The sequence below is a fragment of the Bos taurus genome, chromosome 2 (genome assembly GCF_002263795.3).
Source record: "Bos taurus isolate L1 Dominette 01449 registration number 42190680 breed Hereford chromosome 2, ARS-UCD2.0, whole genome shotgun sequence".
NCBI classification, from domain to species: domain Eukaryota; kingdom Metazoa; phylum Chordata; class Mammalia; order Artiodactyla; family Bovidae; genus Bos; species Bos taurus.
The window spans coordinates 133022950-133035677 of record NC_037329.1 but is presented as its reverse complement, the minus strand read 5'-3'; the positions used below and the strand labels follow the sequence as shown (position 1 = coordinate 133035677).

At 55.9% G+C, this 12728-nt stretch overlaps 1 protein-coding gene across 1 annotated transcript; it reads left to right on the top strand.

Annotated features, from left to right (window-relative positions):
• The first annotated feature begins 299 nt into the window (after positions 1-299).
• On the top strand, positions 300-12728 carry HTR6 (5-hydroxytryptamine receptor 6). Its single transcript, NM_001205717.1, has 3 exons — positions 300-1013; positions 11917-12075; positions 12279-12728. The coding sequence occupies exons 1-3, from the start codon at positions 300-302 to the stop codon at positions 12726-12728; spliced, it is 1323 nt and encodes a 440-aa protein (NP_001192646.1).

The following is a 12728-nucleotide window of genomic DNA, read 5'->3' as shown; positions in this document are numbered from 1 at the left end:
CATCTTACCGCCCGCCCCTTCCAGGGGCTCTGCGTTCCTGTCCTCCTGACTTGCCACTCGCTCCTGCTAGAGGACCCTGCTCCTCAGGTGCCCCCTCCCAAACTTCCTACCCAGGTGTTTGCTCCAGGTGTTTCTGCATCCCACCCACGGACGCCCCCAGACCCCCTCTCCATCCCCTTCAGGGTGCTGACCCTTGACCCAGAGGGCCGCCCTCCCCCGCCCATCCCCGCCCATCCCCGCCTTCCCACCAGCCAGCCTCCACGCCCACCCTGCCTCGTCCTCCGGACCCCAGAGCCCCCATGGTCCCAGAGCAAGGCCCCGCCAATTACAGCACCCCGGACTGGGGCTCGGGGCCGCCGTGGGCACCCGGGGGCAGCGGCTGGGTGGCCGCCGCGCTGTGTGTGGTCATCGCGCTGACGGCCGCGGCCAACTCGCTGCTCATCGCGCTCATATGCGCGCAGCCCGCGCTGCGCAACACGTCCAATTTCTTCCTCGTGTCGCTCTTCACGTCGGACCTGATGGTGGGGCTGGTGGTGATGCCGCCGGCCATGCTGAACGTGCTGTACGGCCGCTGGGTGCTGGCGCGGGGCCTCTGCCTGCTCTGGGCCGCCTTCGACGTGATGTGCTGCAGCGCCTCCATCCTCAACCTCTGCCTGATCAGCCTGGACCGCTACCTGCTCATCCTCTCGCCGCTGCGCTACAAGCTGCGCATGACGCCCGCGCGCGCCCTGGCGCTGGTCCTCGGCGCCTGGAGCCTGGCCGCGCTCGCCTCCTTCCTGCCCCTGCTGCTGGGCTGGCACGAGCCGGGCCGCGCGCGGGCACCCGCGCCGGGTCAGTGCCGCTTGCTGGCCAGCCTGCCCTTTGTCCTCGTGGCGTCGGGCCTCACCTTCTTCCTGCCCTCCGGCGCCATCTGCTTCACCTACAGCAGGATCTTGCTGGCTGCCCGCAAGCAGGCCATCCAGGTGGCGTCCCTCACCACCGGCACTGCCGGCCAGGCCTTGGAGACGCTGCAGGTATGGGGCGGGGCGTGCAGGGAGACCCGGGCGTGGGGGACGGAGAGGAATGAGCAGTCATTGGGTGCCCACTGGGCATCCACGGCTCAGTATACAACTGCTGGCACTTCCAAGTGGTCATTCCCAGCACCCATCTTCCTTCTGAACTCCAGACTCAATGCCCAACTGTCCACAGGACCTGCCAGGATGTGGGCGGGTTTCTCAAGGGTAACAAGTGCAACAGGGCATTCAGGGGGTCCCAACTCTCTGCACTTGCTCCTCGCCCGTCTTCCCCATCACGGCCAATGGTGCCATCATGGCATCATGGCCCAGAAGCTTGGGAATAATTTCCCTCTCGTACTCACGGGCTGCATTCACAAGCCCCTCTGTGCCTGTGTCATCCCCGAGGACACCTTCCTGATCTCCTGATCCAAGCCACCATTGCTTCTTACTTTGGAGCCTTTTTCTTTCCTTCCCCTGCTGGGTCTTCAGTGAGGTGCTCAGGAGCACTGGGGCTTAGTTGCCCCACAGCACATGAGATCTTCTTTCCCCAACCAGCGACTGAACCTGTGTCCTCTGCATTGGAAGACGGATTCTTAGCCTCCGGACCACCAGGGAAGGCCCTTACCCGGGAGCCTTTGATAGTCTCCCGCTGCCTCCACCCTAGACCCGCCGTGTCCATTTTCTGCACAAAGAGAAACAAAAGGCAGTCCCCTCACTCCTTGGCTCCAAGCCCTTCAGCGGCTCTCTGTGGCTCTCAAGATGCAGAGGAGACCCGGGCCAGGCTCTGGCCTGGGACCTGGTCCTGCCAGCCTCTCCAGCTGCACTCCCTCCCCTCCCCACTCCCCGCTTCTCTGCACCAGCCCCGTGTGTCCTTCTGACGCTCCCAGAAGGCGCCAGACTATGTGCCTAGGTCTTTGCGCTGGCTGTGCCCTCTGGAATTTTCTTCCCCTGGGGCTGTCCTTGCCTGAGTCTTTAGTTCACAGGTTACTCCTTCCCAGGGGCCCACCCTGCCCACCCTGTCTGCAGACCGTCCCACCGCCCGCCACCCTGTTATTCACCATCTCGACCCCCAGTTTGTTGGCTGTTTGTTCATTGTCTGTGTCCCTCACTGGCGTGTAAGCTCCCACGAGGGCTGGGCTCATCTGGGTGGGTTTCGATCTCCACTGCCCCTAGTAGGTGTCCCTGAATCCTTGTGAATGGGGCGGGTGCTCTTAGGAGCAGGCCCTGCGGTGTCTAGAGTGGAGCGGGTAGTAGGTGTCCCTGAACCCTTGTGAATGGGGCGGGTGCTCTTAGGTGCAGGCCCTGCGGTGTCTAGAGTGGAGCGGGTTGCGTAGCACCTGAGCCCTAGCACTCCACTGCCCAGGGATGGGTGTTCAGACTGCCGGGCCTGAGCCCCAGAGAATTAGACCACAGGCCCCCAGGAAGGTCCCAGCGGGGCTCTCCAGCGTCCTCTAGGTGTGGCCTCAGGTGTGGGAGGTGTCTGCAGGATGGCAGGTCCCTTGCGGGGTGGGGGTTACTGGATAGACGGAGCTGAGAGGCTGACATCCTGGTTGGCAGCCCCCAAGTGGCTCATCCATGTCACCCCTGCAGTGAGGCCCATCAGCTAGGATGATGGCGTCCTGGGTGGACAGGAGGCCTTGGCTGCAGCCAGCTCTCTCCTGATCTATACTCACTGGAGAAACTTCTCCAGTCTCTGCAGGTGGCTGTGACCCTGACTTGGTTCTCGAACTTCAGGGTGGCTGCCATGGGCTATCCACACCCTCTCCCTGGGTTCTTGTAAAGCAGCGTTTCCCAAACTTCAGGCTTTGGGGAACTGCCTCGTGGCATCTGCCTTGCTACCCTGCCTCCCAGCTTCACACAGTCTGCGAGTCTCTGCAGCCATATGTACTTAGCGATTTCTTGGAGTCATCTCATCTTTTTACTTCCATGAATTTATTTAGCAAGAAAACTTCTTATCTCTTGCAGTAACGGAAGATCAGTATCCTAGCCAGAAATAGAAGGTGATCAGAACCATAACTTCACTGGGGCCGCAGAAGCCCCAGCAGTGTTGCTGAAGTCCAGCTTGGATGGCTGGAGATGCTTGAGCCCAAGGCCTGCTTTCTCCTTGTTAGATGTTGGAGGGACGTTAAAGATACAGTAGCATCAGCATGAGACTTTCTCTTGACATAACCAGAGGAGCTGGGAGGGTGCTCTAAAGGCCTCTGTTCTTACTCTGTGACTCAGTTATTTTGTTGGGTGTTCATTCACCATCCAAGGTCATCTCCTCGTCTCACTCTGCCCTAATGACTAAGGAGGTGTGGAGTTGGCTGGTCTTGGTGGGGTTGGAGTGGAGAGGTCTAGATTCTTGGTTACAGCAGAGCCTGTGACACACAGATTTTCTTTCCGTGAAGCTAACCAGCTGGCACTTGGGTTTTTTAAAAAATGATTTTATTTATTTATTTTTGGCGATGCTGGGTCTTCCTTGCTGTGCAAGCTTTTCTCTAGTTGTGGCTCACGGGCTTAGTTGCTCCGTGGCTTGTGGGATCTTCCTGGGTCAGGGATCGAACCCGTGTCTTCTGCATTGTCAGGCGGATTCTTTACCACTGAGCTACTGGGGTAGTCCCCGGACACCCAAAGGGGCCAATAATCCCCGTCCCTGTTGGACAGCTGGAGGACTAAGGGTCGATGAGGGGAGGCAACTTGCCCACGGTTGCACGTCTAGTCAGGGAGTTTCAAGCGCAGAGCCCGGGTCTGAGCCTCGTGCTGCCAGCCGGCGGTGACGTGCCCTCGAAACCTGGCTCCAGGGTCACCACCCTGGGTCCCGTGCTCTGCTGCACTGGATGTGCCTCTCAGTCGCCTCTGCCGGGCCCTCCTGCTCTGCCACCATCTGAGGCACTCCCCGGCCTCGGTCCTTGTACCTTCTTGCTTTTTTCCACGTTCACTTCTTTAGTGAGCTCATCTCATCCTGTGGCCGGAAGTACCACGTACATACTGATGACTTCCAGCCTGGATCACTCACTTACCTCGTCCCCAACAGAATCTGGGATTTTTTTTCCCGGCTCCAGATGTAGTCCTTGACTTGTGTTCCTTACGTTGACTAATTGACGCGAGTGGCTCAGGCCAGGAACCTTGGAGGCAGCCTCTTTTCCTCTTGCTGCACACCCTGCGTGCTTTCTATGTTCAAAGCGCATGTAGGCCCTGACCACTTCTCATATGTAAACTGCTGCCCCCCTCAATGGCTGAGCCCTTCATCTGGTGCCCAGGTTATCGCATTGATCTTCCACTGGCTTCCTGAGCCCATTCTTGCTTCCTTTCGACTTACACTGCAGCCATAGCGATCCCTGGGAATTCCCTGGTGGTCCACTGGCTAGGACTTGGCACTTTCCCTGCTGTGAGCCTGAGTTCGATCCCTGGTCAGGGAATTAAGATCCCACAAGCCGGGAGGTGTAGCCAAAAAAAAAAGAAAAGTGCAGGCCCTGTCGTGTTATTCCTTGCCCCTTGTCTGTTCTCCTTTGCTCCCTCCATCCCCTCACGCTTTCTGTTTCAGCCACACTGGGCTCCTTGTTGTTCCTTGAGTGCCAGGCACGCTCCTGCCTCAGGACCCTTGCACCTGCTGTTGCCTCTGCCTGGGGAACCTCACGTCACCACACAGATCTGCCCCGAACTTCTGTCCCTTTCCTCTGGCCTTTGCTTGGCTGTCTTACTAACCGCTTGGTTAGTAACGAGGTCACACTTGTGCAGATCCCCTCCAGCCCTCATTTCCTAAGTTGTTCTCAGCAGCAAATGGCACAAATTGCATACTTTCCATTTATCATTGGCGTGTTTGCTTCCTCCTACTAGAATGTAAGTTCTGTGAGGCTGAGGACCTGTCTTGACCGCTGGATTCTCAGGATCTGAAGGAGTGTCGTGAGTGTTCATTGCACAATGATGGAAGGAACGAAATGGACACAGTGCCCCACAGAGCCCAGGATTCAACCCCAGCTCACGCTTCTCCCTTCTCTTCCACTTGTAGAAGCAGTTCTTGTAGCTGACGAATCCTGCGCTTTTCAGTACGTTCATTCACTTCCTCGGTGCTGTGTTGAGTACTTCTTTTATTTATTTATTTACTGCTCTGGGTCTTGAAAGTGAAAGTCACTCAGTCGTGTCTGACTCTGCGATCCCATGGACTATACAGTCCATGGAATTCTCCAGGCCAGAATACTGGAGTGGGCAGCCTTTCCCTTCTCCAGGGGATCTTCCCAAACCAAGGATCGAACCCAGGTCTCCCGCATGGCAGGTGGATTCTGTACCAGCTGACCTACCAGGGAAGTCCTGGGCCTTAGTTGCAGCATATGGGATCTCCAGTCTTCATTGTGGCATGTGGGATACAGTTCCCTGACCAGGGATGGAACCTGGGCCCCCTACATTGTGATCACAGGGTCTTAGCCACAGGACCACCAGGGAACTCCGTTGAGGACCTGTCTTGTGCAGGAGCTGTCCTGGGCTGTGAGTGCAGGCATGAGTGGGTCTGAGAAGGTCTTGCCCTCTTGAAATCTACGTTCTAGTTGGAGAGAGAGATGGTAGTCACAAAACCCTATCATGATGAGGGTTTTGGAGCTTATAAGAAGGGTGTCTCTTCTAGCAAACGTCAAAAATCTATCACTCCCTGTGCGTATGTTTGCAAAATCAAGGAAGTCACAAAACGGAAGGCTGAGAGGTGTCTTCATGGGTCATTTAGTCTCGGGGCTTCCCAGGTGGAGCTAGCAGTAAAGAATCTGCCTACCAGCGCAGGAGACATAAGAGATGTGGGTTCGATCTCTGGGTTTGGACGATCCCCTGGAGGAGGGCATGGCAACCCACTCCAGTATTCTTGCCTGGAGAATGACATGGACAGAGGAGCCCGGCGGGCTACGGTCCATAGGATCACGAAGAGTTGGACACGACTGAGCGACTTAGCCCACACATGCACTGCCTCTGAGGCAGAATGACTCTCGGCCTCTCAGGCCTGAAATATGTCTGTGCGAATATCTCCCGCTTTCTGGAATGCCTTTTCTCTTGATTTGAGTAAGGACGTGTCAGACTCCACCATCCAGCAAGTGCCTAGCTTGAAGTCACTCGGCTTGCTTCCCAAACCACCCAGATCCTAAGCAAGCTTTGTGCTGGCTAGTTTCCGTACCACCTGGAGAAGTGCCTGTGTTCGGGGACGTGGCTTCTGGGAGGCCGCCTTACTCTGGCCTCCTGGGTTGTGACCCTCTTTCATCACCTGAGGTGGCGCATCCGGCCTGGGGGTGGAGGTGTTTCATTGCCTGGACCCAGCGGAACTGATGAGAAGGAACAGAACTTGGGGGGGTGTTAGGCCCCCTTCCTCCCCGTCCCGGCTCCACTGAACCGTTGGCTGCTCCCTCGATCCAGTCTCTTGCTTTCCCACAGAGGGACAGGGGCTGGCTCCCAGTCCCTGAAGTCCTGGCCTTTCTGGAGTTTCGGACGTGGTTGCCGAGCTGGCTGGAGTGGCTTCCTCTGCCTCTGTCTGCCTGTTGATGCGAATGAGCTCTTAGAAAGCCGCCGGTTGGCTCAGTGGTTTCAGCCCCAGGGGCTCTGGGAAAGGAGTCCTGCCTAGAGGTCAGGCAGGGGCTGTGTCTGGGGGTGCAGGAGGGGCGTGAGAGGTGGCGAGGGTGCCCATGAGATGCAGCCAGGGCAAGTGTGTGCTTGCGTGTGTGTGAAAGGTGGGCGCTCCTGTGGTGATGGTGCTCACCCCTGGGGGTTCCAGAGGGACTGTTGTGGGACCACCTGTGGGCGCTCAGCCTCCTGGGGAGCAGCAGGCAGCCCGGCTGGGCGTCCCTGTGTCCTGCGCCCTTTTTTCTCTCTTGTGTCTCTGGCCACACGCTCTCCCCACCGCCCTCCTCTCCGCCCCATCGTCCCCCTTCCTCCTCCCCTTCGGCTCAGTCTCAGCCCCTCTCCCGTGCACCCTGTATCCTCCTCTTCCTTCCCTCCCTCCGATTCTCCTCCTGGTCCTCCTCCCCCAGCTCTCTTCACCCTCCAGCACCCAGCTATGCATCATTCTGTCCCAGCAATCCGTCTTCCCTTCCATCTCTGCCTCCTCCCCCTCAGAGGAGGCTGTGATCCCAGAAATATCTCAGAGGGGGAGGAGGGGGAGAGCAGGAGTGGAGCTGAGCGTGACAGGCTGGGCCGCCGCTCTGAACGAGGCAGCCTGCTGCAGCCGGGACGGGGCGGGGGGCTTGTCCGTCTGTCTGGGCCCAGGTTCAAATCCTGCCTCTCTCTCACTGCAGCGGGATGACTCTGGGTGAGTTGCTCACCTCCCTCTCTCCCAGTTATCATCTGAGGCTGTTTGAAGCATCAGTGGGGTGATTTAAATATGCCTGGTGCACAGCAGTTGCTTGTTGCTTGACAAATGTTAGCTCTGTCCTTTCCTCTTGATGGTGAAATGCATGGTGCTGGGAAGTTCACCCCTTTGAGTCTTCCTAGGGGCAAAAATAACCATGGCTGCCACCAGCAGCCTCATCATCATTATCAAGGAGCTGAGGTGAATACAAATAACAATAAACACCAACCATGATCACTAACTTAGTAACTAACAGTACTCACACAGTACTTTGTACCAGGCACTGTTCAAGTAACTTTCTATTATCCTATTTAATCCTATTTAATCCTTACTACAATCCTACAAGGTGGATGTCATGAGAATTGCCATTTTACAGATGAGAAAGCTGAGGCTCAGAGAGGTAAAGTACATTGCTTAAGGTTGCTCAGCTGGTTAGTAACAGAGTCACAATTTGAGCCGGGCAGTCTGGCTCCAAGGTTTATCTTATCACCCTCACACTGTGATTAGATGGCTGGGCTTCCCAGGGGCACAGTGGTAAAGATTCCTCTTGCCAGTGCAGGAGATGCAAGAGATGTGGGTTGGAACTCTGGGTCAGGAAGATCCCCTGGAGGAGGAAATGGCAATCTGTTCCAGTATTCCTGCCTGGAAAATCCCATGGACAGAGGAGCCTGGTGGGCCACAGTCTGTGGGGTCTCAAAAGAGTTGGACACGAGGTGACTGAGCACACACATGGTTAGCTGGTCATACAAATTTGAAATTACATGAGGGAATATGTAAGTCCACTTTAAAATGAAAATTCATCGGTAGTGATAAAGTAAAAGGCCCCCCTGACCTCATCAGTCACCTCCCACTCCTGTCTCTCCACGTCTTTCCAGCTCCTTTTCTCTGTGTTTGTGAATTTGTTTATGTGCCTAAAGAAGCTTATGCCTTGCATCTTTTTTTAAACAAAGGTAATCATGCGTCTCTCTTGTTTTGAAACTTCTTGTTAGCACTTGATCATGTGTCGTGGAGATCTTTCCGTGTGATTGACTTATCCTTTTAAACATCTGTATAGTATTCTAAGGCTTCCCTGGTGGCTCAGCGGTAAAGAATCCGCCTGCAATGTGGGAGACCTGGGTTTGATCCTTGGGTTGGGAAGACCCCCTGGAGAAGGGAATGGCAACCCACTCCAGTATTCTGGCCTGGAGAATCCCATGGACTGTGTACAGTCCATGGGGTCACAAAGAGTCAGACACGACTGAGTGACTTTCACTATAGTATTCTAAACCAGGGTTTATTTAACCACTCTCTTCTGATGGACTTGTGAGCTGTTTCCAGTTTTTTTCTGTCACGAATGGAGCTGCAGTATACATCCTTTTTGTGCTGAGTGGACAGGTGTATGGGTGTTTATGGACATCGGGCCCTGCAGGGCCCTGTCAAGTCGTCCCCTCTGGCAGTGGCAAATGCCACAGGCGTGTGCTGATATAAGGGACGTGCGGACAACAGAGGAGCCACGAGGGGTTTTGAGGTGGCTTTAGGGCAGAGAGAAGCGAGAAGGATGGCGTCACCCGGACCCCAGGGCGTGGGCTGGTGGTGGCCCTCGGCTTCTGTTCCACGAGGGCCTCTTGGTGAGAGTGGTGGGCTTTTGCTTGGGGCTGTCATCCTCCAGAATGGGAGCAGCATGGTAGAGTGGGAAAGGCTCAGCGTCTGGAGCTGGAGGTGACTTTAATTCCCTGACTCAACTCTTGTCTGCTGTGTGACTCCTGGCTCTCTCAGCCTCATCTGCAAGATGAAGATTATAATACCTTCCTCCCAGAAAGACCAAATGACAGAATGAATATCAGGTGCAGATGTATTGTAAGCACTCAGTAAGCGGGGATAACAACGCAGGGGGTATGTGGTGCTTTGGTTTGAGCACAGTGTGACCTTGGGAAGGTCCCCTACTTTCTCTGAGCCTCAATTTCTTCCCTTTTGCCTGCTTTCTTGAGTCAATTCTTTGGGGAGAAGAAGAGGCAGGAAAATGCAGGTTTCTTCCCAGGAAGACTGGAGAGGGACCCTCATATCATGATTGATCCCTTTGGGTCAGCCTCCCCTGATGACGGCCCCTATCTTATCTCCCTGAATGCCTTGGTTCCCCAGTGCCCAAGAGCCATGGCTGTCTCTTGCCTCTTCACCAGGCTTCCAGGGGTGAGGGGGTACCTGTGTGGCTGGGGCTTTCGGGAGATGGTGTCTCCCTCCTCCCCTTGTCTGTTCCCATTGACGGCAGCAATCCAAAGTCAGAGCAGCTCTTGGGAGATTCTTTTGGGGAATCAGGAGTCTCTCCCTCCAGGCTGACCAATGGGGCCACAGAAGCCATAGAGTCCACTCTGGAGAAGAGAAAATGAGAGGGGAGGGAAAAGCAGACCCTCTTTTTCTCCCTGGTTGCCGCACAGTGAGTCAGAGCCTTTGTCCTGAGGTCTGCGCTGCTTTGGAAAGCCTGAGCTGTTGGCAGGAGGACAAGGCTCCTGAGGGCGCTACAACTTCCCCAGCCTCATCCACACACCACTGAACGATATCAGGGCTGCTGTGCTTGCATTAACTCCGTGTCCAGCACAGGGCGTACGTGCATTATCCGCAGCTCCACAGCAACTCCATAAGCTGAGCGTTTTCTCCCATTTGACAAATGTGGAAGCGGATTCTCTCAAGATCACAAGTGAGTGAGTGGTAGAGGCATAACTGGAAGCCTGATCACTTGTTTTAAAAGCCCAGCTCTCGCCTCTGTGCCCCACCAAGAAAGTGGGAAGAATCAAGGGCCTCTTTTAGGCTTCCCTGTGTGAGCCTTGATATTTGTCTAACCAGATTTCACCTGGACAAATACATCGAAAAGCAGGAGTTACAGGGTGCCTGTCTCCCCTCTCCTGCCCACTGCCATTCCAGATCCTACAGAAGGACAGCATGCAGTTGGGGTTTCAGCACCTTGGACAGGAACCAAGCCTGGGTACCCTGAAGAGACCAGTGAGAACAAGGCTGGGAGGGGGAGTTCCTGCATGTGGCGGGGGTGGGGGGGGTGGGGGGGTGGGGGTGGGGGTGGTGCGGTGTGTGTGTGGGCATCTTTAATGCTCCCTGGGGCTCACGCATCTTGGCTTTGCCTTCACCCCTTTCCATCTGTGAAGGTTGCCTGGGAACCTGGCTCCTTCCTTCCTGCCTCCTCCTGACTCTTTCATCCTCCCGTACCCAACCTGTCTCTGGTTGCCTCAAGAGCTAAGCTGGGCTCTTGCACAGTTTAGGAAGTGTTGGGGGGAATCTCTGGCCTTTAAAGCCCAGGAGTATTCCCAGGCAGCACACATACCCTTTCCTAGTCCAGTGAATTATGCTCACCCCAGTATCTACATAAGCTGTCAACATAGGTGGCTTTCACTTTGTCAAGTGGATATATGAAAATCCAAGTTGATTACAACACATGGTTTAGAGGAGGGCTTCATGTTGCAGCTTTTGTAGATTCCTAGGGGTTCCAGGGATGGACTTTGCAGTGGCCTCTGAACCCTCTGGCTATGTGGGAAACTTTTTCTTCTGTGTGTGTGTGTGTGTTTGTAAACATTTACAAGCTGTTTTCTGGGGAGTAAGTTGTGTAGATTTCATTTGAATTTCAGTGGGCTCATAAAGTTGAAAAAGTTAAGAGAACTGCTGGGCCAATTGGTCATCTGGTACAGAGAGCCTTTTATGTTTTGGGACTCCTGGTCTCCAGTTTATAAAAGTCGCATTCGAGCCCCTCATGCCTTGTCTCCCGTGGAGCCCCTCCTTTTTCCTCTTCTCCCAGCTCCTGCTCATGAAGTCCATGTGTGGGAATGAAGATGTCTGTAAGTCCACAGCGAAATCCAAGTTTAAAATACCAAGGTCACTCCCGTCCCTAGTGACTTATAAGATATTTAATTGCACACATTTGTTTGGGGCACATGTTTTCAAAATAAACTTTATTTTGTGGATCATGAAAACAGTGGTGCAGAACTGTCACTCCAAAATACGAAGAGAGTCAATTCACAGGCAGAGAGATTGTCAGGCCTCGGACAGCAGCTGTCCTCTTTCGTCAAGTACTGTTCCATCACAGCTAATCCTTGAAGTGCCCAAGTGCAGTGCAGGACAACACTCTGCCCAGACACAAAGCTAGCAGTTCAGGAAGCCACACTTCCTGCAAAGCACAGCGCTCGACACTGTCCAACAAGCCCGAACCTGAGCCCCTAGGAAATCTCCCCGCCCTTCCTAGAGCTCCTTGTGCACTGCTAGTCAGGGTCGGGGCTTGGTGCAGGACCAGGACAAAGGCTCAGTCTATTTCTGGGATCAAGGCTCAGTCTGGGGCTAAAGTTGGGCTCAGTCTGGTCCAGGGAGGAGGCTCACTTTGAGACTGTGGTTATGTAGGGCTCAATCTATGGTAGGTATCAGTGGTCAGGGCCGTGAGCAGAGCTTAGTTTATTGCTGAAGGGCTCACTCTGAAGCCAGGGTCAAGGTTCAGCCTGGAGTCAGGGTCAGGGCTCAGTCTAGGACTACAACTGGAGCCCATTCACGGGTCAAGGCTCAGTGTATTAAGGGCTCGGTCTAGAATTGGGATTAAGGCTCAGTCTGGGGCCAGGAATAGGTTCAGACCAAGTCACGCGGCCTTCCTCTCTGCAGGTGCCCAGGACCCCACGCCCAGGGGTGGAGTCAGCTGACAGCAGGCGTCTAGCCACCAAGCATAGCAGGAAGGCCTTGAAGGCCAGCCTAACGCTGGGCATCCTGCTGGGCATGTTCTTTGTGACCTGGCTGCCTTTCTTTGTGGCCAACATAGTCCAGGTAATGCCACCGCTGGAGGTGGGTGAGTCCCCGCCTTGATGGGGAGGCCCCGAATCCCACCACCCCCGACCCCGCACCCCCAGAGCTGGGGAGGGAGGGGGGCAGGCAGCCACTCAGAGCAAACGTGTTTGCGGGTCTGTCCCACCCACGCTGGGCGGGGTGCCCTGCGTCCCGGCTCCAGGATGTCCCCCCACCCCCTCCAGGCCGTGTGCGACTGCATCTCCCTGGGGCTCTTTGACACCCTCACGTGGCTGGGCTACTGCAACAGCACCATGAACCCCATCATCTACCCACTCTTCATGCGGGACTTCAAGCGGGCCCTGGGCAGGCTCCTGCCGTGTCCCCGCGGCCCCCGGGAGCAGCAGCCGGGCCTCGCCTCGCCCTCCGTGCGGACCTCTCACAGCGGTGCGCGGCCCGGCCTGAGCCTGCAGCACGTGCTGCCCCTGCCCCTGCCGCCGGACTCGGACTCGGACTCGGGCTCGGGCTCCGGGGGCTTCTCTGGCCCGCGGCTCACGGCCCAGCTGCTGCTGCCTGGCGAGGCCACCCGGGATCCCCCGCCGCCTGCCAGGGCCACTACTACAGTCAACTTCTTCAGCATCGATCGCGCAGAGCCCGAGCTGCGGCCGCGTCCGCCTGGGACCCCCACGAACTGA